This window comes from Dermochelys coriacea, chromosome 2, assembly GCF_009764565.3.
Source record: "Dermochelys coriacea isolate rDerCor1 chromosome 2, rDerCor1.pri.v4, whole genome shotgun sequence".
In the NCBI taxonomy this organism is placed as follows: domain Eukaryota; kingdom Metazoa; phylum Chordata; order Testudines; family Dermochelyidae; genus Dermochelys; species Dermochelys coriacea.
Genome location: NC_050069.1, coordinates 168,540,951 through 168,566,513, shown reverse-complemented (window position 1 = coordinate 168,566,513; position 25,563 = coordinate 168,540,951). Strand labels below are relative to the sequence as shown.

At 38.4% G+C, this 25,563-nt stretch overlaps 1 protein-coding gene across 1 annotated transcript in view; it reads left to right on the top strand.

The window, feature by feature from the left end:
* Positions 1-25,563, top strand: part of ABCA13 (ATP binding cassette subfamily A member 13) — a 293,932-nt gene that overhangs the window by 217,017 nt on the left and 51,352 nt on the right. The window contains 5 exon segments of the mRNA XM_043507121.1: positions 3,711-3,826; positions 7,226-7,382; positions 8,631-8,884; positions 10,871-11,063; positions 17,065-17,174. Of these exon segments, the coding sequence (XP_043363056.1) occupies positions 3,711-3,826; positions 7,226-7,382; positions 8,631-8,884; positions 10,871-11,063; positions 17,065-17,174 (830 nt within the window).

Here is a 25,563-nt window from a genome sequence, read left to right as displayed (position 1 = left end):
GAATGCATGAATATATGAAAAGTCAAGCATGGATTCCTCCCAGACTTTTTAAGAGTTTCAGATCATGTCATATGTCATTAATTAGATAATCTTGCTTAGATTTGTGATAAATTTTAATATTTGATTTATGATCCTGTTATCATGATAATCTGGCTGTTCTTCATATGTTGATTAATTGAATTAATATTTCCATTAATAACTTCAATAATAAGAAAAATGTAATATGTAAAAATATTATGAGAAGTTGTGTTGCTCTGGGCCCAATCTAAATTAATGTTGCGTCATAAAGCATGCACAAAAAGAGGGCAAAATTTAAGATTGCATGTGCAACCTTAACGTTGACAAGGATGTTTCAATCCTTACCTGCAAAACCATCACATCTACTTAATGTAATTTTTATTCTGAAAATCCCTAGTGAAAAAAATCCATGGATTGGAGCTCTTTAAACAACACCTTGTTCCACTAAGTGTTCACACTGAAGTATTTTGGGGTCCCTGCATAGCTGAAAATTGTGGAACACTGTTGCATGAAACTGTTTATAATAGGTGTGTGAGTGGAGGGCGGGTAGGGGGTGTGTGTGTGTGTGTTTCTCCCTAATTCACTTTTGGGCAGTTACCAGGCTGGGAAATTTTCAAACCAATAGGTGAAAGTTTCTGAAAGTTATGAGCAACTGAAAACAGGTAGTATTAATGGAAACATTCACCCAAACTTACTTATACAATTCTTCAGCCCTAATGCCAACATAAACATAGTGTGTGGTCATTTCACAGGAGCTAAAAATTGATCAGCTGCTTGACTAACATGTGCACTGCAAGCAGGATGAAAATACCACATCCACTTCCTCACATCTAGCTCCATTGTCCTCCTCTTAAATCTTAGAAAATGACACTATCCAAGGTGTTAAATTACTTGGGAACGAATCAGTCAGTGTCCTATAGGATGAGTCTGATGTTTCATATTGTTCCTCAGTTTGAAAGTCCTTTTTAAAAATGAGAACCCTGTTATCATTCCCTCAATAAAAAGAGAGGCTGCTGTTGTTAATCATTATCTGTAATAGTAGCACCTAGAGGTCCCAACTAAGATCCAGAGCCCCATTGTGCCAGGTGATGTAGAACACGTATTAAGAAGGGAATGGACTGGACTGAAGAATGTAAGGCTCTGACTGTGAAGGAGGCATGGAGTTACTTTAATTCTAAGTTGTAGAAACTATCTGAAACCTTCAAAGCTAGTAGGGAAAAAATTGTAGGGAAGGGTTGCAGACCAAGCTGGATGAGCAACCATCTCAAACAGGTGATTAAGAGAAAGCAGAAACCCTACAAGGAATGGAAGATGGGAAGGATCAGCAAGGAAAGCTATGTCCTGGAGGTCAGAGTGTAGGGATAAAGTGAGAATTGTGGGAAACCAAACAGAGTCGGTCCTTGTAAAGGAAATTAAAACCAATAGTAAAAGGTTCTATAGCCATATAAGTAAAAAAGAAAACAAAGAAAGAAGTGGGACCGCTAAACACTGAGGCTGGGGTAGAGATTAAAGATAATCTATGCGTCGTCCAACACTTAAACAAATACTTTACCTCAGTTTTTAATAAGGGTAATGAGTGTAGGGGTAGTGGCAACGTGAATAATTGGAGTGAGTTTTTGGAAGTAGAAAATACCACACCCAAGATAGAAGTCAAACTCAAACTGCTTATTGGGACGAAATGGGAGGGACAGGGGATAATCTCCATCCAAGAATATTAAAGCAACTAGCACATGAAATTGCAAGCCCAATAGCAAGGATTTTTAATGAATCTGTAAACTCGGGGGTCGTACTCTCCGACTGAAGAAATGCTAATATAGTACTTATTTTTAAGAAAGTGGGGGGGGAAGTGAATTGGGAAACTACAGGCCTGTTAGTTTGATCTCAATTGTATACAAGGTTTTGGAACAATTTTGAAAGGAAAAGTGGTTAAGGTTATAGAGGTAAACAGTTATTGGGATAAAATAATTTTAAGGATAAGGAAATGCAGTGGATCTAATCTACCTGGATTTCATACGACATTTGATACAGTTTCCCATGGGAAATTATTAGTTAAATTGGAGAAGAAGTGATATGAGAATTGAAAGGATAAGGATTGAGATGAGATGAGATGAGATGACGATTGAGATGAGAATTGAAATGATAAGGAATTGATTAAAGGGGAGACTACAGCAAGTCATTCTGCAAGATGAACTATCAGGCTGGAGGGAGGTTACGAGTGGAGTTCCTCAAGGATTGGTCTTGGGGACAATTTTTATTACTGACCTTGGCACAAAAATTGAAATGTGCTAATAAACTTTGTGAATGACACGGAGTTGGGAGGTATTGCCAATACAGAGGAAGATTGGAATATCATACAAGATGATCAGGATGATCTTGTAAAATGAGTAATAGAAATGGGATGAAATTTAATAGTGCAAAGTGCAAGGTCATGCACTAAGGGAATAACAACAGGAATTTCTTCTATAAGCTGGGGACTTATCAATTTGAAATGACACAGGAAGAGAAAGCCCTGGGTGTATTGGTTGATCACATGATGACTATGAGCTGCCAATGTGATGCAGCTGTGAAAAAAGACTAATGCATAGGAGGCATCAAGTGAGGTATTTCCAGTAGAGACAGGGAAATGTTAGTGTCATTTTACAAGGTACTGGTGAGACCTCATCTGGAATAGTGTGTGCAATTCTGGTCTCCCAGGTTTAAGAAAGATTAATTTAAACTGGAGCAGATACAGATAAGAGCTTCTAGGATGATTAGGGGAATGGAAAACCTACCATAGAAGAGGAGACTCAAATCTCTAGGCTTGTTTACCCTATGCAAATGAAGGGTGAGGGGAGATATGATTGCTCTTTAAAAATACATCCGAGGAAGCAATACCAGGAAGGGAGTTACTGAAGTTAAGGATCCATGTTGGCACAAGAAAAAATGAATATAAACTGGCTATCAACAAGTTCAGCCACCCGGAGAGGTGAAGTGACTTACTAAGGTGTCACATCAGGTCATTGGTAGAACTGGGATAAGAACCCAAGAACTGGGAGAAGACTGCCCTGTGCCTGATCATTAGGACAGCTATCATTCCCTATGCTAACTGTTATGTTAATGGCAGATAGGAACATGTATCAAGGGGGGGCTAGATTCTTTATTGTCGAGTGTGTATGTTACTGCTGAATGTGAATGCAAATAGTGTCAGTTTCTGTTTAAAATGTTAGGTGATGCTTCACCTGCACATGTTCTCATTGATTAAAGTCATGCTGAAACCGTCTCTCAGTGCTCTGCTGTGATTGCTGGATTGTTCAGTGAAACCCTGGTGGTTGTGGTGCTGCTAGTGCCCATACTAGAATGCCTGCAATATAGTTTGGGGGCATTGGAGCAACAGTCCCACATGGATCTATTATGTGCAGAAGCTAGCTTCTTAAATTAACATCAAGTGATGGCATCTAGGATTGTAGGATTGGAACATAGGTAAATGTATATATTTGGATGATATTTTTGCAGGGTTTTTGAGCAAGACAGTACTCCAGCTGCCCAGTGGTGGAACTATTGAGTACAAGATCGCAGAACTCCACTGCCTACATATTTCTAGTGCGCTATGTAAAATAAAATTGCTACTAATTGCAAAGATACTTCCATGTTCATTGGATAAGACCACTTTGAGATGCTTTCCTGCAATGTTTCTGATTTTCTTCTCTTTCTAGCTGTTTTACCTGGTTCCAGTCTGCCTGTGTATCAGTGTTATTGCTGCCTTTCAGTTATCAGCCTTCACTTTCCGAGAAAACTTGGCAGCCACAACTCTCCTGCTGATCCTCTTTGGGTATGTGATTGGAGATGCTGCTTTAGAATTATGGCTTGTTTCTTACAAACAGAAATCTTTAGGCTTGGTTTGCACCTGCTGCTGGCTGCATGATTTTCTGTCTTTGCAGACGATTATGAGGCGGCAGTGGATAATGAGAGAACAAGCTGCAGCATGAAGCTGAATGCATCGTGTGGGAAAGGGAAGGGAGATTTGCTCACTCATAATGAGAGTAGTACTAAAAATGTCTCAAGAAAACACTCAAGCTGTACAACAATCTTATACTGTTAAAATTTGATTGTGTGTTATTCTCACGAAAGGAATCATCTAGGTGCCAAATATAGTAGCGTAATCAGGCTTGAATTTCAGTGACTGAGTTGCAGAATATCACCAAGAGCTGAAACTGTCTTTTATTATATTCATTGGTGTGAGAAAGTTGGCTGAGTTTGAGCTCCGGACTGGTTGAGGATATGCCTCCAACAAATATTATGAGATGAAAAAGCACTTACTAGGCCTGCTTCAGCTAATTTTCCCAAGTCATTTTTTTAAAGGTGAAATAGCTCCTATAGGTATATAGGAATCGCCGTACTGGATCAGACCAATGGTTCATCTACTCTTATACCCTGTTTCCAGCAGGGTGATTAAGAGGAAAGTGTAAGATGAAGAATTATGGAATATGCTGCCCAGAGAGGAGGTTTCTTCATTACCCCAAGCAGTCGATGGTTGGTTTATGCGTGGGGAGATATATCCCTTGTAAATGTTTATCTTGCCTAACATAACTGTCTTCTTATCATCTATATAAATGTTGAATCCTTTTTGATTCCTACTGTTGACTATAATATGTGAATGGAGAGCTACATAAATCCTAACCTCTCTCCTCACATCAATGGGCCTGAAACAAGTATACAAGCCTCATTCAGTGTCCACTGAAGCTAGTGGAATGACTTTTACTGAGTTCAATAGGTTTTGGATCAGACCTATGCGGTATGATGCTGTTACGAGGTATTAGTGCTAACGTTATTTTAGGCAAGTGATGGTTGAAGTTACTTCAGAACATGTGACTATTAATTAGAGAGCTGGAGCATTTTCAAAAGCAGAGCTGTGGCTGGCGTGTAACGGAGTTCAAATCATTAAGGATAAACCTTTTTGTACTGTGTGGGCCTGATCCAGCTCTAGTTGAAGTCACTGATGTAACTTCCATTGATTCCAGTGGTGCAGGATCAGTCCCTGTATCAGTGAATCTTAAAAAGTACAATCAAATGTTCAATAAATTTAACAAGACTCCAAGAAATGCTGTGTGACATACAAATGCATATATTTATGTGTACTAGGTCTTCTTCACACACCACCCCTTCATGGCTCCAAACACACAGTCAATTCAGTGAAGTACTTTTGTGACTCTTTCCTCTCGCCCCCACCGCCATAAATGTTTCATGTAATTTCCTCATATGTATATTCCGTGTCATATTTTTTCCCCTTTAAATTTTTCAATAACAATTTGTGATCTTAAAAAGGCATTTTGTCAGGCTTTGTCCAACCTAAAATAAAGAGCAAAATCCTTAATGACCTAGTTATGTGACAGAAGCTTAACATTACTGAAAGCACTCCGCTTAAAATTTTTTGTCATTCAGGTGTATTAATTCAAGCAGGGTTACTGACATTTTTTAAAATATCCAGAATTCACGACAAAGCTTCTCAGTCCTTATTTTTTTTCCTGCTGGTAGCAGAAATTTTGCACAGCACTGCCCTTTATGCACATTTGTCCAAAATGACCTGTCCTCAAGTCAAAGTATTTCATGATATATGGAGTGCTTTAAACTCACTTTTGCAGGAGGGGAAGGTAGAAAAATAGAATCTGAGACTGGTATGGACTTTATGTGATCTGCCAAAACTCCATACAATTTTAGAACTAAATTTTTATATTCTTGGTTCTTAGGCAAAACACCTATAGATTAAATTCTCATCTCATTTATACTGATGTAACTCCACTTAAGCCATTGAACTCCATTGTCTTCAATAGAGTTATTCTGTATTTGCGCTTATTTAACTCAATAAAATTCAGAGTAGTGATTTCAGAACAAAGGGGAGGAAAGATGGGTAAGGTATGGAATTGGAAACTTGGAAATAAAAGTTCTAGTTTAAACTTTGCCACAAACTTCCTTGAAGACCTTGAGCAAGTCACTTAACCTCTCTGTGCCTGTAAACTGAGGATAATAGCATCTACAACTTAACAGGGGGAGTTGGCAGGTTTAATTCACTAAAGTCTGTAAAGTGTTTTGAGATCCTCACAAGGATGGTGCCATAAAAGTGCAAAATACTATGGTCTCCTTTGGTCTTAAAATCTGTTGTTCATTTAATCTGACATCCTGCAGAACACCCAGTTTTATAGCATTTCACTGAGTGACTCCTGGAGCGAGCTGAATAACTTGTGTTTCAATAAGACTGTCTTTTTTCAAAAAGACATGAATAAGTTCATTTTTAGTGTGTGAGATGCTCATGTTGTATATGCAGTCCTGCCCGATAGTTCTGGTGAGCATGTCCTGCTTTGCATTTTTCACTCCAAATACTGTTTTTTGTACAGTGTTCATGCTCAGGTGACTGCCCTGGGCTACACTTATGGGCAATGTTCTGTGGGTACATCTCACTCTTGTTTGTCAAGAAGCTGACATTTTGCTCTTTTGTGCACCAGATGGTCTGACTGGGCAACATATCCCTGCCCATTCTTTCTTTAGTCACCTAAATATAACTCATATTTTAGCAGTCAGGGCTATGCTGCCATACCTCAGATACTACTATGTGGGAACTGTGGGTTAATGTTGATGTTTTAATGGTAACCACTGTGCTAAACATTTGTCCATAATAGGTAATTCAGAGGTTAATGTGCTGTCAGTAGCAGATATAAGCTATCGCTTGGACATCGTTTTCACAGTTCTTAGTTCCAATTCCAGCATGCTATAATTTTTGTGAGATAAAATCTATAAGAACAGATGACAGCTGTGTGACCAAAGTTTGCTCTTAAACAAGTTTATTTTTATTGTATCTCATTGTAGCTCAAGTGTATCAAATGGCTTGGTTTGCAATTGTTCAGAAATCAAGGTGGTGAGCTACCTGGAGCCATGAAAGAAAATATATGAGGTTAACAAACAGAAAAGAATTAGTTACAGCTGGTCCTCACATAGCAGTAGATATGTATGTTAAATACTGGAAATACAGGTGAAATATGTATGTGAAATACAGGTGAGCCAGATAGGTAAGTGTTTCCACCAGTAAGGCTGAAGGATTTGGAAAGGAGTTATAAATCGTAAAATCAATGAGTAGCTGTTATATTTCTTTACAGTGACATAAAGGATACTGAGCTCATGAGTCAGCTGGTGAAGAAAACCATAAATTATTTATGATGTGGTTCTGTTCTTTTTTTAGATATGCAACTTTACCATGGATGTATCTGATGTCCAGATTCTTTTCAAGTTCAGACATAGCTTTCATTTCTTACATCTCTTTAAACTTTGTGTTTGGCCTTTGTACCATGCTGGTGACCCTCTTGCCTCATTTGTTAGCCATGATTTCCAAAGCACAGGTCAGTATGAACCCTCAGCACCACTTCCCATAAATGTTGTGTATAGAAATGTATTTTCCAATGCCAAACCACTAGCAATTTAAATTGTAATGAAATATCTCACTTTCTTTATCCCGAATCATTATAGGCTATTGTTTCCCACAACATTTTATAAAACCCATTTTGGTTTTACTTCTTTAAAAAAAAAGAATTGCTCTCTAATAATGCAAAAACAGCTTTAATTGAAACGGTAATATTTTCCATGCCTTTAATTCATAATTTGCACATAAACGGAGCTGTTCAGGTCCACTGAATAGATAATGTATGTTGCAAAATTTGTTTGAATAATATTAACATAAGTGGTAAGCAGTTGTTTAAAGGAGATATAGTGTATTGTGTGAATAATAATACATTCCCTTAGTGCATATATGTAACTCCCATTAATATTAATCTCAATGGGAATTGTACACGTGAATTGAGGAAAGGAGATGGAAATCCATAGTTTTCAGAACATATTTAAATGGGCTATGCTGAGGAAGTGATGTTTGAATACAGATCTGGATTAAATTTTGGCTCAGGGTTGGAGTACACATTTGAGGATGAATTCGGACTAGGGTTGTGACTCGGTTTTTATGGCACTCAAATTTTAAAACTGCAAGAGCACAGGAATGGTGAGTAAACTGACCCTGATCATTCCATTGTGCTTACGTGTTGCAAGATATATATTATATATAATGCTGAAGTACTATATATGTTCTGGTACTGCTACTAAACATGCATTCACTGAATACATCTTGTCATGCTACCATGACTTTCACTCTTAATCTTATCAAGAAAAACTAGAGACATTTTGTTTATATATAAGAATCTAGATAATACTTGCTCCCTAAACATTTTGCTGTTGGTAGTGTTTCAGGTGGAAACAATTACTATTTATATTATGGCACTACCTAGGGACCCAAAACCATTGAACTAGGCACCATACAAACTTAAAATAAGAGACCATCTGTATCCAAAATAATCTGTGGGCTAGAATTGCATATGGACTTAAGTTTCAAATTTTGAAATGGTCCAGGGCTTGATTCTTATTTCACACTGGTGTAAATAAGAATAGACTCCACTGAAGTAAATGGAGTTGCAACAGTGTCAAACTGGTGTGAGAATAAAACAAAGCTCATAGCCTTTAAGTCTGCTTAATTTTCTATTTCTAAGAGATTCAACATTTTCTCCTTGCTTTTTCCCAACCCCAAATGACTCCTTTTTTTACAGAGTTTGCAGAATATCTACAATATCCTCAAGTGGACCTTTATCATTTTCCCACCATTCTGCTTGGGCCAGGGTTTACTAAAGCTTTCCTATAATCAGATCAAGTTTGACCTGACAAGCAGCTTTGGAATCGATTCTTATGTGAGTCCTTTTGAGATGAATTTCCTGGGCTGGATCTTTGTGGAAATGGCCCTGCAGGGCACAGTTATTCTCCTTCTGAGGATTCTGCTGCATTGGGACCTGCTCCAGAAACTAAGGTGTGTGGTGTGTATTATTTATACTCTGCTTTCATGGACATCGACTAATTTCCCAAAGACAGAGGAAGATTAAATCCTTCTGAAAACTAGAAGATAAGACAATCTGGTCATTATTCCATGTGGCTGTGATGAGCCCATGCATTATGGCTTTCTATTTCTGTATCTTTATTAGTCACCTAAACTGGGAAAGAAAACTTCAAAAGTTATTCAAAAAAGCCAGATGGGAGAATTTTTTCAGTCATTTGATTAACTTTTAAACCATGAGCAGGTTTCTATGAAATTCCTTAGCTCTAAAAGCAGTTCTGGTGTAGCATCTAGAAGGAATTTTGCCGGTATTATTATAATTTAGATATTCTCTCTTTTATATTAATTCCTTTACTCCAGGAGACAGGATTTCCAGGAAAGCTGGGCTGGTAACAAACTATCGATCTCTGATGTCCACTTGCAGGGTTCTTCTTTCCCCACGTACCATTGTACTGAAAGATCATGTTGTAAAACAAGCAGTCTCCTCCTCTTCCTCCTTCAAAATGCTTCTGAAAGCTTGGCTTTTCTGTGAAACATTTCAGCATTAATAACTGAACCCTGCCCCATGTATGTTCCATCTTATAATATGGTGAATTGTACCAACTTACGCTTCTGAAGTTTGATCCTGCTTGCATTTAAGACTGTCTTCTCTGCAAAAGCTTGCTCTAGACCCTTGTCTGCAAGGGAGGAATGGTGGGACAGAGCAAAGGGGAACCTATATGCTGCATGTTCCTTGCTCTTCAAAACCACCTAGAGAGAGTAAGATTGTGGGGAATTACTGATGCCTCAAGCAGCAGCATTTCCCATTTTACATTCTGTGACTTGCTCTGTGGAATGAAAGAAAACAACAGAGGGCACTGAGCCCATGGCAGTCTACTAAACTTGACACACTGCTGTACATGGAGGGAAGAGGGGCTCGGACATGCCAGGGTTAGAGACTGTCATCTCTGTGGTCCTTAGCCTTCACCTTGCACTGTCATTTTGGACCAGAGAAGGAGTGTGCACTTCATGTTCACATTCTGTTCACCTTCAACTGCTTTTGCTCAAAAGGGGAACATCTGCGATATAGTATTCACTTTCCTTATTCGTGTGAACCCCAGAGCAAGGCAGGCAAGGTGTGTTTTCTTCAAAGCTGGCCTAATTCCAGCAAGAGCCCCTTGCAAAGTTTCTAGCAAAGCCACTTCACATTTCTGGCTTCTCCAGCAGGATCTTTTTTCATGGGGAGGCCAATGTCAGAACTTTAGTTTTAACTTTTTTTTTAATAGAAAAGACCTGAAGAGTTTTTCTGCAGATGCCAGTTTGGCTTATGTCTCTTATCATCCCTGTTTTTCCATTCCCTGTGCTCCCATTTTGAAAATTCTGCTTCTTCCTCCCACTCCTTCCCCCAAGTTCATGTGTATTTTCAAATTGTATAGCAGATTTATCTCCATGCTCAAATGTCATTTCAATCTAACTTCAGTACCCCTATTCCCCTGTGAAATAATATACTATTTCCTTTCATTTAAAAAAAAATGAAATATTGACCAGGCTTGTCAGAATCAATGGGAATTGCAGAGCAAACATGTAGGGGTTTCTGTGAAGCATTCGGATCCTGTTGAGATTTGAATGGCTGAATCTTAATGGAACATAAGCAGTAGAACTTGCTGGAAAAATTTCAAAGAAACAATTTTTGTCAATTTACTAATTTGCCAAAATTGAAATGTTGAAATGGAAATGACTTGGTGTAAACAAACTGTAAATGGAGCCCAGGCTTCAAAAGAAAATATATTTCAGTACCATTAAAATTTTTTAGTTTTTTTTGTTCTGATTTGGGTTGAATTTTTCCCCTGAAATCTCAAAAATATTTGCAGAACTAAAAGCTGTTTTCCCTGCCATCTCTAATAAGCAGAAAAGTGCTCCTTTTTAGTTATCCATGAAATGACAGTGTGTAATTTGCCGTTTATTGTGATCTTTTCTTCTTAGGAGTCACTGTTCCATCAGCACCACAGTCAATCCTTTAGAAGATGAGGATGTACAAGTGGAACGAAAGAGGCTCTTTGGTGGAAGAACTCAAAATGATATCCTTCTACTGTACAATCTCAGGAAATGTTACCGAGGTTTCAGCAAGAGGAACACTGCTGTGAAAGACATTAGCTTGGGCATACCAAGGGGAGAGGTAAAAGGGTCTATATTTTTTTCCTTTTCATTTCTCCTCTTTAAAAAAAAAATCGTGTAATCATAGGCAATTGTTCAGGCATGTTCAGAAAGTCTGAAACCAAAGCTCTGTAGTTGCTAGCAGAAGCCTTCCAATTGCAGTAATTTCTGAGAAATCGATAATGTTGGGCAGAAGTGAAAGCACTGCTGGGGACTGTTAACATTTTAGAAGCAATTGTTGGTGATTGATATATTACTTTTGGGCTTACGTCTCGTTGTTGTTGTTGTTGTGTTCATTCCATCAGAAAGTATTATTTCTTTTGGCTTGTTTTTACTGAGATATTGTATGGATTAGAGTAACCTAAAAGTTAAAAAGCAACATAGATTTTCAGCCTGCTCTTATATGGAAGTAAGTGTTGTTTAGGCATGAAACTACTGTGCATATCTAGTTACACAATTCACAAACCATGGACTAACTTCTGAATTGTCCTTGGGCTAAACTCTAATTAGCTTAAAGAGGAGTTTTTGCCTCAGTTAAGAAAGAGTTTAAAATCAATGAGGATTTGGCCTTATGGAAACAGTCCCAGTATATTTGAATGAACCGGAACCTAAATCTGAATCTTTAAACACTGTAGAACCTTAAGATGTCAGAGGAAAGTTAACTAGTTTTTCCAGTTTAAGAGGTATGTGGAGATTTAACTTCCAAAAATGCAGGTGAGGAATTATTGCCTTTATTCTATAAATGCTGTCAGGAAAGGGGAGGATATTTCCAGGTTCCTAATAACCAGTTGGAGGAAGTGAGACACCAGTGTGTGATGCTGTGGGTTTTTAAACTAATCAGTGACTAGCTGCTTGGAAATACCTAACACAGAGTTGTTTATTGCTAATGTAAGCCTACTTATCAGACTTGCAACTTCATTAAAATACAGCTGAAAATATAAATACCTTAATTAAATTAAAATAACATAAATCACTAGAATGCAAGCCCTGTCCTAGCATGGGTACATGCTGCAGTGCTTAACTGAATGACATTGGTGGCAGAGGGTACTCCCCTGCTATTAGCACATACTGTTCAGTGCTGGGTTTGGGGCACACATGGTTAGCACATTTCAAACACTGCCATCCACAGTATTGACCAGTTAATGTTTAATATACCGCATGCTGGGCAACCACATGAAAAGATTCAATGCTTGTAAAAACTAAAGTGACTCTTTATTAAGAGAGCTATTTACAGATAAGCTGCAAATGTGTAGTTAGCATTCCAGCCTGTTGGGATCCTACTAAAGGACCTCCCCCAGCCTAAGTGGAGAATCCACAAGGTCTGGGATCTCAATTAAGTACACGGGGACAACTAAAGATAGAACAGGAACAGGAGTGAGGTCATAGGGTTAAACAAAGGGAACTGGACAGGGACACCAAGCAGAGAACCCCGGACAGCGCCCACTGCTCCTCGAAGGTGTCAAGGGAGCCAGTGGACGCACTCTGCCCGGATGCGTGAGACGAGGGAGGAGCAGAAATAGCATGAGCATGCAGACTAAGTTCCTGGTGCCTCCTTAAAACTCTGTCCTCCTGCAACCTATGTGCCTCCCTTCAAATTCCAGGCAAGTAGGTTCAGTTTGGGAGGTGAAACTGGCTACTTGGGGAGCTCACAGCCAATTCCTTCATGGTCATCTTCATCATGGCAGTCAGGGATCAGCGTGTTTTCCTGATGTGGCTCGAAGAACATCGTCTGAGTTTTGGGTTGTAGTTGTTAGGCAGATGAGCACATTTGATCACTACAGAATGTAGAGTTGTTTTGTAAAACAACTGGCCTGGTATCCTCATCCCCAGTGTAGCCATTCTTGATGTGATAACTGAGGCATGACAGGGAATTACAAAATTACAAAAATGTGGAATGTTTCAATTCACGTGTATTTTGGAGGGTGGATGAAGCAGATTTGAATCTCCATTCTGCAGTGATATAAGAAAATGATGTTTCCAGACTGCACTCAACTCTTTGGGAAAAGAGGTGGCAATTCCTACAGTCAATGAATGCTTGCACTACAGAAGACAACGTATTTAGGTCTGCAGCCCTTATGTCATGATGTGAGGGCTGCAATGGTTTGTAGATCTTCACGCTGTATCTGTATGGTTGATTGCATATATACAGTAGGAAATGGAGCCAAACTCCTACTATTTATTTTATTACTATATTTAGATAAAGGCTTATGGTCTGTTTCACAAATGTAAATGTGGTACATTGATTCAGCAGTATAGCGGTTTTGATTAAGAGGATTCTTGGTAGAAATGTAGAAGGTTGGTATCAGTGTCTGGTCAAAGTCAGGGTTGGTCATGAAACCACAACTGTGAAATTCCTTAAAAAAAAAAAAAAGGAGTAATTGTGGCACCCTAGAGACTAACAAATTTATTAGAGCATAAGCTTTCGTGAGCTACAGCTCACTTCATCGGATGCATTCGGTGGAAAATACAGTGTGGAGATTTATATACACACACAGAGAACATGAAACAATGGGTTTTATCATACACACTGTAAGGAGAACGATCGCTTAAGATGAGCTATTACCAGCAGGAAGGAGGGGGGGAAGGAGGAAAACTTTTTGTGGTGATAATCAAGGTGGGCCATTTCCAGCAGTTAACAAGAACCTCTGAGGAACAGTGGGGGGTGGGGTGGGGGAGAAATAACATGGGGAAATAGTTTTACTTTATATAATGACTCATCCATTCCAGTCTCTATTCAAGCCTAAGTTAATTGTATCCAGTTTGCAAATTAATTCGAATTCAGCAGTCTCTCGTTGGAGTCTGTTTCTGAAGTTTTTTTGTTGAAGGATAGCCACTCTCAGGTCTGTAATTGTGTGACCGGAGAGATTGAAGTGTTCTCTGACTGTTTTTTGAATATTATAATTCTTGACGTCTGATTTGTGTCCATTTATTCTTTTACGTAGAGACTGTCCAGTTTGACCAATGTACATGGCAGAGGGGCATTGCTGGCACATGATGGCATATATCACACTGATAGATGTGCAGGTGAACAAGCCTCTGATAGTGTGGCTGATGTGATTAGGCCCTATGATGGTGTCACCTAAATAGATATGTGGACACAGTTGGCAACAGGCTTTGTTGCAAGGATAGGTTCCTGGATTAGTGGTTCTGTTGTGTGGTGTGTGGTTGCTGGTGAGTATTTGCTTCAGGTTGGGGGGCTGTCTGTAAGCAAGGACTGGCCTGTCTCCCAAGATCTGTGAGAGTGATGGGTCGTCCTTCAGGATAGGTTGTAGATCCTTGATGATGTGTTGGAGAGGTTTTAGCTGGGGGCTGAAGGTGATGGCTAGTGGCATTCTGTTATTTTCTTTGTTGGCCTGTCCTGTAGTAGGTGACTTCTGGGTTCTCTTCTGGTTCTATCAATCTGTTTCTTCACTTCAGCAGGTGGGTATTGTAGTTGTAAGAATGCATGATGGAGATCTTGTAGGTGTTTGTCTCTGTCTGAGGGGTTGGAGCAAATGCGGTTATATCGTAGAGCTTGGCTGTAGACAATGGATCGTGTGGTGTGATCTGGATGAAAGCTAAAGGCATGTAGGTAGGAATAGCGGTCAGTAGGTTTCCAATATAGGGTGGTGTTTATGTGACCATCGCTTATTAGCACCGTAGTGTCCAGGAAGTGGATCTCTTGTGTGGATTGGTCCAGGCTGAGGTTGATGGTGGGATGGAAATTGTTGAAATCATGATGGAATTACTCCAGGGCTTCTTTTCCATGGGTCCAGATAATGAAGATGTCATCAATGTAGCGCAAGTGAAGTAGGGGCATGGGGGGGGCGGGTAATAGCTCATCTTAAGTGATCACTCTCCTTACAGTGTATATGATAAAACCCATTGTTTCATGTTCTCTGTGTGTGTATATAAATCTCCCCACTGTATTTTCCACTGAATGCATCCGATGACGTGAGCTGTAGCTCACAAAAGCTTACGCTCAAATAAATGTGTTAGTCTTTAAGGTGCCACAAGTACTCCTTTTCTTTTTTGCGAATACAGACTAACACGGCTGCTACTCTGAAACCTGTTATTGTGAAATTCCTGACATTCAGATATTTCTTAACTTTAACTTTGAACTTCCAGACTTCAAATACTTGTTTTTTTAAATAACTGCAAAGTTGTAGTAATGTGGTTTTAATTTAATAGTTATTTACAACTGTAATTGTAAATTAGTTAATTTGGCAGTGGGAGAATTTCCTTAGTTTTTTAGAAAGTAGTTTTAAAAGCTATTATTTATAAATTGAAGCAGTTGGTATATTTTCTTAAGATAGCAGGGATAGTAAGACTGTTTCGCTGTAAACATAGTTGTGACAAAGATTATACATATTATTCAATTAAACACAAAACAATATGGTATTTGAATCAAACACTCTACTAATATTTCCACTATACTAGAGCTGTTCTGCTGATGAACCTTACCAACATTACAGGCTGTACTAGAGGACTCTGGGACCTCCTTTAATTCTAGCCGTTGAGCTGATAGAATTTACAAATTCTGCCAGATATGTCTGTAAACTTTTCTGGCCCCAAGTAATTTCGCTGAAGCAGATTATACAATCTGAAAGCTATGCTAGCAGTGGGTATACTCCAGGAGCTCAGTTGGATCTAGAGAAAGAGCACTCATATTCCTTGATTCCATGTGGTTCATATTTGTTTGTGAGCTGTTCCAGATGAGGTTTTACAAAACTGTTTGCATAACCAACTCTGGATAATAAACCCTGATGAAAGACTTTGCAACCTTTGCTAGATTTAGTGTGAATTTTATAAACTGTATTGAGCTCTGACAGAATATTCAGGAAGTCACATTTCTGTGGTGAATAAAGCCTAGATTTTGTAGCCAACTTTATTAGAACTAGTCCTCTGCATCCAGGGATCTAGATTATAGAATTTGGAATTTCTGCATTTCTAGACTGAACAGTTTGAGGTGATAGGTGGAGGTGGGGAAGTAGGAGGAAGAAAAGGAAGTACTAAGCACACCCCTCTACTCCTGCCCTTTCTCAAACCCAGGACAGGGGAGTGAAGATGCAGATTCCCACCTTCTAGACCCTAAATTTTGCCCCTCAGCACACTGTCCCCTTCATCATTTTCTGAGGATGGTAACAAGGTGTCAACAAGAAGGCTAGCTGTCATTCTTCCCAATCCTTGGGGACTTTGAGCTGAACATCCCAGATCTGCGTGCAGAGGGAACATTGGGTGGAGCCATCATAGGGATGTGTGTCAGTGTTTATTATCTTCCCCCTCATCCAGTAGGCAAGGACTTTGTTTCTCTGCTCCCTTGGGTGTTGGGAGGTAGGAGGTTACCTTGTCTGTAGTATAAGTACATTTGCTCCCACATTAGGCGCTGTCTGTCAGCAACATATGGGAAATGGCAAAATGGGAACCTCAGAATTTTGAGTTCCTTTCCCAGTTTCCAAAAAATATTATTCAATTAAAAATTGACCAATATCCAGCAAAAAGAGGACAAAGGTATAAATCGCACACACACACAAATTTAATAATCCTGCTTTTATCATTTTCCATGATTTGAAAGGAAAATATTTCGATTGCTTATAATACTGTAGGTAACTATATGTGTTCACTGAATAGGACTTTCAGTGACACAAAGGGTCCTAAATGTCTAGGTAGTTATTTGCAAAATGGGACTTAGGAAATATTTGAAATTTTTATCCACAGTGATCAAACTAGTGTTTTTATTACATTGCCTTTTCCCTTTAATTTGACTGAATTCATTTTTCAAGAAGCCTTATAAAGGTTGAATTACCTCCTCTGTGTGTGTGTGTGTGTGTGTGTGTGTGTGTGTGTGTGTGTGTGTGTGTGTGTGTACATAAAACTATGCATTCCTGTGTCACTTAGGTGATTTTTGAAATTTGCACATCCACATATATGTTCTCTACAGAGCTACTTCAGGAGTGAAAAAAACAAAACAGATGAAAAGTTAATGCTGCTAGTTGTGATATCTCTGTAGATATAATTATGTCTTTTTTCCCTCTTCCTATTAGTGCTTCGGGCTCCTGGGAGCAAATGGTGCTGGAAAAAGTACAACATTTAAGATGCTGACTGGAGACATCATCCCATCTGGGGGGCGTGCTGTTATGAGAACTCCTATAGGGTAAATAGCATAGAGCTCGATCAGAATACTGTTAATTGATGATAAAGACTTATGATCAAACCTATGAAAGCCTCAACATGCTTACAACTCTTTATATTGTATTCCAAGGAGTGGTTTGTATTCTTTCACAATTTACCACACACTACATTATTATTACAAAGGCTATGATGCCAAAAATATGGTTTTAAAGCCAGTTGACTCAGTTAAGCAGTTTAACATTATGTAATTCTGTCTGGCAATTCAGTTAATTGGGAATGGGTTGGCTCAATAGCAATAGAATGGGAGGTAGGAAATATCAGAATATATTCTACAGGTACACAAATACACATCCCCATAAATCAATACCAGACCAAAAGATTTTCACTGTTAGGCTCCTAAGCAGTACCTAGGAGGACTAATTTCTAAATGTTTAGTGGAAACCCCCAGATTCATCAATTAATCAAGTGCAGCGGTGATCAGGAAGAGCAGGGGTATTACATAGCAAGGGGACACTGTTCCTGCCCACATAGATTTGTTAATCCTGGTTATACTTATTGCCTTGATTTTGGTGTTTTTCATGTGCAAAGTTTGTTTTTTTTTCTTTTAATACATTAAATGTAAAAAAAAATGCAAACCAAAAATAAATGTTAAAAAATGCAAAAATCCCTCTGAGCCAAGTGTGGAAAGACTTTTGGATGGAGAGTGATTGCAAAGATTAGGACACTAGAGAGGAGAATAAGCAGTGACATGCCAGTGGTTAAATGAAAAAAGTCTGAATCCTGTATTTATAAAATGTGTTTATATTTCTGTCTTCAAAACTGCAATATTAGAACAGGCTGGTGGTAATGAGGAAGCTATAGCCAAAGTAAGAGATTCAGTTATACAGCACTTGTAGATTGTATTAGGGGAATGAGTGGATATAATACCAGAACAAGTGTTAAGAGGAAATTAATAGTGATTTATGACTGTGTGCCCTTTCACTCTCCCTCTCCCTCGCTGTTTCCCTCATGCTTTAGCACTACTTCTAAGCCAAGCTGACCTGAATAGTGTTGTCAGTTGAAAAATGTACACTCTCCTCTCTTTGAGTCTGATCCTCATGACCAGATGCCTGGTGAGAGAGTGTGTGTGTGTCCGCATAGTAGCAGCCTACAAAGGTGGCTGGTGCCCTGAGGCACTTGTAATTTCCCAAGAAGCCACTAAGAGCAGTTTTGGGAGAATGTTTTGACAGGCAAGGATCACTGGAGCACAGCAGCAGTCTGGCCTTTTCTCTTTTTCTCCAGCCGTATTCCCTTCATTGGATGTACACCACTTGGAATTTCCCCAGGCAGCATTCGCTCTAGCTTTCCTGCACCGCTTCTAGTAATTACTGATGCTGGATGTGATCGGATGGAATTGCTGGTGAAATTGAAAGGCCAGTAAGATGGGGGGCCATTGTCTGTGAATCACTTGAGCTAAGATTTAATGCAGGAAAGTGAGGAGATGGAAACAGAAATGCCTGTAATGGGGTATTGCATTAGTTTCACTTGGTTCTTTTCTTGATCTATCAGTCTTTTTTATGTATTTACAAAATTCACCCAATTTAAAAAGAACATGAATAGAACTCCGTCCCCAGTCCAAACCACCATACTAAACAAGAAATGGCACCACAAGGAAATCGGCTATTTTTAATTATTTTGATAGCTGTTTTCTATTTGGGGAGTGTCATAAACGTTTCCCAGTTCTGGATATTTCTGAACTGCAGCTTCAGCTAATGCTTATTGAAAATGGAACGTCAGTGACCAAATCCTGGCTCTTTAGCTACCACATTTATGTGAATATTTAGAGGCAAAAACAATATTGAAAGTTCACCAAGTCATGGAAAGGCTTCTGTTCCTCTAATTTGCTGTGCACTGAAAGATACTCTCTGAGGACTCTATGTGCATGCAGTAGTTTTTGTTACATCAGGAAAGTTTCCGAAATCTTGTTTTCCTCATAAGTTTAAAGGTTTGTTTATTGTGAATAAATGTGCCAAGTATAAAGAAATGGGGGAAAGTGTCTGCATTTTATTTATGCATGAATAGTCCCTGGGATGTTATATGGGCTATCCCAGTGCATGCAGGAAACCTTCTCTTTTCCCTTTCCTCCCTCCCCCCCCACCACCCACAAGGCAGTTCAGTGGCTTAAAGACACAATCTTGCCCATAGTGGGGATGGTTGAAATGAACACACATCCTGTATCTCCAAATTTTTTCATCTTTTTCTTAGGAAGATCTACAAACCTCTGTTTCTACACAACCATATAGCTATGGTTTAACTCATGAAGAATAGGTCAAAGTGCTACTTTTAATAGTCAATACCTATACAGTATACAATTTACAGGATATGTCATGAAAAAAGAAGCTGAATCCTTCCTGTACAGTCAGATGTTGTTTATCACTCTCTGTCTGGGCTGCAATATACATGTTAAGTTAATAGTATAGATATTTGATAATCTAACTGATATAACTCAAAGGAAAAGATAACTTGAAAAAAATCCCAAAGCAGCTCAAAAGGCATTTGAACAATTAAATATTTTCCTACATGCCTTTACATTGCAATATATTCATGCACATTGAAATAAGGAAAGTCAGAAATGACCAAATGCATCCCTGGAGTAATTCCATTGAAGTCATTGTAACACTGGGATTGAAATTGACCTGCCATCTTTTATACCAAAGGTCCATTGTTTAGGCCGAGAAATTTAAAACAAGATTTTCAAAAGCACCTGGTGATTTTGGGTACCTCTATTATGGAGTAACTGACTTAAGTCACCTTAAAGGGGCTTTATTTTCAGAAAGTGCCCCATATACCCACCCACCCTCTGAAAATAAAACCCCTTTAAGGTGTCTCAAGTTGGGCACCCAAAAACAATAGGCACATTTGGAAATCTTGATCTTAAAATTTGTTGTTTTCTTAAAAGACAAGATTGTATTCGAAAACTTAATGTGAATAGAAGTATTTTTCATGTATTTAAAAAAAAAAAAAGCATTGAAAACAAATTTTTAAGCGTTGGAAACCCAAAACCAAAAGCACTGTATAGCACATGAGAGCCAAAGAGAAAACTGACCTCTAGAGTTTCACTATTTCACTATTCAAGTTGGGCATGTCTTAAAAGATAGAAAGTAAATAATATTTTAAAATGTTATTCAGATTTAATAATACAAGGAGTATTGATAACACAGAGCAGTCATTTATTTTTAAGTAAAAGGGCCAAGTTAATCCCTCCTGAAATTTCATGGTCTTCAATAGTATCTTTTCAGGGATGTATTTGTCCCATAATTTTTATTACTATACTATTTCTTTAATGCAGCTGAAAGTAGATGTGTATTTCAAGTGGTCCCTGTGCATTTACTATGATAAGTCTTACTGAATTTCCTACTGAAACATATTTATTGTGTCCAAAGCACACAATCAGTCCACGAAAGAATTGCATTTTTTATTTTAGTATTCCTCCTCAGATGTGAAGGCTGTGGGCACATAATAAGGTTTTACTACCATGTTCTAGCTGTAATTAACCACTCTAATAAAAATGCTCCAGAAAGAGAAATAATACAAATTTAGCAGTAATTACAAGCAAATATGACACAGTAATAGCAATGTACTACTTAAAAACAGTTTTACCTTTTCCTATTGTACGCATCTCATTAACACTGGCATAATTCAGTGACACAGTCATCCATATTATGTAAACGATTATTGAATACAGGTAATGCCTCCCAGTTAGTTATTTGAAACCTAATACTAACCCAAGCCAAGGAAAATTATCACAAACAGTCACTCTGGAAGGTGTGGAAATGAAACACCAGTACAATGGAATACTATAATATTTCTGACCTTTGTCAATGGGAGTTAAATGGGCAATAAAGGACACAATCAAAATAAATATCATATTAAAAAACCCTAATGTCCTTACCTATATTATAAATAAAGCCACTAAAAATGTTAGGAAAATCTGGCCATATATCCCATTTTTGAATTATATCTGTATGTCATAGCCATCAGTTTTCAACAATATAGTATTGGACTCCCATGTGGTAAGGAATAAGATTGTGTATAATGTACTCTTAAAAGCACACACTTATCTAGAATGTTTAAATAGAAAAAGAAAGGAGACCATAGTGCTCACATTTAGATATCATTGTTAGAAACTAAATATCACTATCATGCCACACAAATAGGCACTATACATCTGTACCATTTTCTTAGTTATATTGCGTAGCTGCCTTCTTCCCCCCACTTTCTTTACTTTGCCCCAACAGCCTTCAGGGGTTCTGTATGACATGCAGCCCCTGTCGCTGAAGAGGGCTAGACACAGATCCCTCAGGAGGATGTTGAACCACTTTCAAGTATTAGCCAGAGACCAGCATGAGAGAACTTGACAGTTTCTTTGGCTCTCACTTCACTGCTACTTAAGCTTAATTCTCGGCACATATTTGTGTTTGAGTGCTTTGTGGAATAGTCATGAACTTAAGCCTGTACTTAAGGCAAAGCCTGTGTTTAAGTGGTTTGCTGAATTGGGGTCCTATTGACAAGGATTAGAATAGGATGGGCACAAGTTGTTCCATTAAAACCAGTGGAAAAATAATTAACATTTGACATTCCTAATATGACTGATTTAATTTCTCTCCCCTGCATTCCAGTGTATAGAGAGATTTTCTATTACAACAACTCCCATTCATATTTGAACTAGAAGTCATTTTTTATCTAAAATCTTGGATTAGAAGTTCATAAGGCCAGAGGGTACCTCTCCAAAGAAGGGAAACAACAGTATTTCTTTTCAATCAGAACTGGGGCTGTTTTCATGGTTATGATATTCAGCTTGATAAATAATTAAAAAAGTAATTCAAATAGCTATACTTCAAAAGCAGAATAAATTTGCATCAGTATAACGACTGAGATGGCTGTTGTAACACTGTATATCAGTATAATTACTTTAATTATAACTAAGCTATAGTTATATTAATTATATTTTAACCTTGTTTTTTTATAATGTTAATTGAGTATTGGTATGCACTGAATCAAATGTGCAGTTATAAGCACAATGGAGTTCCTAACTACTTTTGTGATTTGTAAATTTGTATGTCATTTTGACTAATTAATGGAATTTATCTCTCTGTTGAAGCCAATGCAAGTACTGGATTATATCACTGCCTTTACTTTATGTTTCTACTGCCTGAAAGAAGCTGCAAAAATCAAACTAAGTATAAATTAGTGTCAACAATAAAACAAATCTTCCAGCACAGCAAGTGGCGGATTTTCAGAGGAGCTGAGCTTTTAGGCCAATGGGAGCTTTGGGTATTAAACACCTCTAAAAATTAGCCCTTAAATGTCCAAATTCTAGTTTTTGTTTACATCACAACATATAAAGGGCCAAATCCTGGTGCCTCGCTCACCACTAGTCTCCCTGAAGTCAGTTGGTCGATTTGTGTAAGATGAGCACGTTTCACCCTATGGTGTTTTTCTGCCATTCTCCTATGGTCTTTTTTTGATTCAGTGTCCCAGAGTGTCCCAGCACTCATTTCTGGGCAGGCGGGAGTATGAAGGTTTTCTGGCCCACACTAGGGATGCTGAGCTAAAAGACCATAGGTGAAAAAATAACCATGGGCCAAAACTTTATCCCCACTGACTTTAGAGAGGCTGCCCTTTCTTTCATAGACACCACAACACTTTGCAAAACCAAGAACAACACTGTGTTTATATAAAGCCTTTCGCCCCACTCCCTGAAATTTCTGAAAGTACTTTACAATGCAGAAGTATTATTATCCCCAATTTACAGGTGAGGTGACCAAAACACCGAGACTTTATAAAGAAAATTAGATCAAGTGGCTGGAATAGGACCCCGGGCTCCCATTTCCCTGTTCTAACTGCTAGATTGCACTGCCTCTGATGTGGAAGCTAGGCAGTTCTTTACCTTTTGAAAAAGGGCAATAATAATATGTAAGTTTGTAGCTATATTGTCTCCTAATAATGCATACATATCTAGGTTACACTTTACACAGTTTTAACTACTCAATAGAGCTGGTCGGCAATTTTTTGACTAAAAAAATTCTGTCAAAAATACCAATTAATTGAAGCTGATTTTTTTTGTGGGAAAGGTCAGTTTCAACAAATTTCCCTTTTAGAAACAGTTTTTTTTGGGGGGGAAAGATTCAAAATTGTCCAAATCTCTCATTTTGACACTTTATGAAACTAAAAATTCTGTTTTTAACTATTTCTTTTAGAAACTTAATTTCTAGTTTAAAAGAATTAAAGCATTAAAAGCTCAACATTGAGACAATTAGAAATTATTTAAATGAAACACTTCAATTGACCTGAACCAAGAAAATAAGAATTCATTTCTCTGAATATACTTAATAACAGAGCTGTGTTGGGAATTGATTTCCCATCCTGGGAAATTTTGAGATTTTGACTTTTCACCCCAATGTGGTATGAGGAAAAACTGTAGAAATCTCAAAATTTTTCCCAGAATGGGAAAACCATTCCCTACACGGCTCTGTTACTAACTATATTCAGAGAAATCAATTCTTATTTTCTTTGGTTATTTAGGGCTAGCTTGCACCTTTGCTCAATTCCCTATTGCTGCATGTGGAGCCTTGGGAAGGAAACGTGGCTTTGAGTCCAGCCTCGCTCTGTCTATAGCAATTGGATACATCAATAGGCACAGTGTTTCTCAGCATAATACCAAAACAATAAAGGCAGTAATACAGCAGCCTACACTTACATAGCAACTTCCATCTAAATTGCTTTAAAAACATCAATGAGCTATAGCGGTTACCTTTTAAACTTGTCAATAGCTTTAGGCAGGGAGCTCAAATGTGGTTGAAGGCATCCGTGTGGCCACACTAGATGGGCCACAATATAGCCTTTATCTAGCAGACCCAAAGATCCTGCCATCTATATATGCAATATGCAAATGGAGTATGGGAGGGATGGGATATTATGCAAAACAGTGCAAATGAGCTGTGCAGTTCAGCATGCAGTATGTTAGGTTTATAATTTTTTGGGTCAGTCACTAAAATATATATTGTATTTATTTTTTTCTGCAACATCTAGAGGAAGCGTTTTTAGGGAGGAAGTTGAGAAATAAAAGATTAAGGCATGGTAGACCACATCAAAGGGGGCATTCCAGGCATAAGGGAGAAGGCATATAAACATAGGATCATGAAAAGAGATAAGTGAAGCACTGTTCTGGCTATCCATGGGGAAAGAATCTGGGCCAAGTCTTCAGCTGGTCCAAAATGCCCTGCTCTATTGAATCCACTAGAATGACACTAATTTACATCAACTGAGAATCTGGCCTTCTGTAGTTAGAAGTTAATTTCATTTACAGGTATTTCTTACCAGGCTCTGAAGTCTCTGGTATCCTTTATCTATCTCAGACAGCATGTACCCTGAGCTTCCTCTTTGAACCACAACCCTTTTACTGGCTGAACTTCTGGCATTTGCTTTCTGATTCTTAACCCTTTTGTCTTTCCTTTGAAGTCTGAGGAACAATTTCAATATGTTCTCTCTCTTTCCTTGGTGTAATCATTCAGTGCTTGCACATCAAACAGGACTTTGAGGATCTTCCCAGAAAACTGCTTCATGTTGGCTAACCATTGTACTAGTGCAAATCTCACTTTGTGTAAGCTAGTTTTTACAACCATAAAAGGTTTTTTCTCTGTATCTTCTGATCAGTTAATTTAATCATTTCCCATCTATATGTCTTTTCTTAGCCCTGGTCTACACTGGGGGAGGGAAATCAATCTAAGTTACGCAACTTCAGCTACGTGAATAACATAGCTGAAGTCGACGTACTTAGATCAACTTACCATGGTGTCTTCACTGCGGTGAGTCAACTGCTGCCACTCCCGCGTCAACTCTACCTGCGCCTCTTGTGGTGCTGGAGTACAGGAGTCAGCGGTTGAGTGCTTGGGGGTCAATTTATCGCGTGTGGACTAGATGCGATAAATCAATCCCCACTGGATCGATCGCTGCCTGCCGATCTGGCAGGTAGTGAAGACAGACCCTTAAACTTTGCCCAATGTCCCTGCTTTGGCAGCTCAGAAAGTGGTATAATTCCCTCCTGCCTGCAGATGAAAATGGGAAAAGATTATTGTTCCTGTGTTATATGTGATGTTTTAGGGAGTTTCCCCCACAATCATGATTAGTATAGTAAAAAGAAAAGGAGTACTTGTGGCACCTTAGAGACTAACAAATTTATTAGAGCATAAGCTTTCGTGAGCTACAGTTCACTTCTGCTCTAATAAATTTGTTAGTCTCTAAGGTGCCACAAGTACTCCTTTTCTTTTTGCGAATACAGACTAACACGGCTGCTACTCTGAAACCTGATTAGTATAGTGTAACAGTTCTTCACAGAGAAGAGTTCTTAGTTTTCCTATAACTTGCCAGAG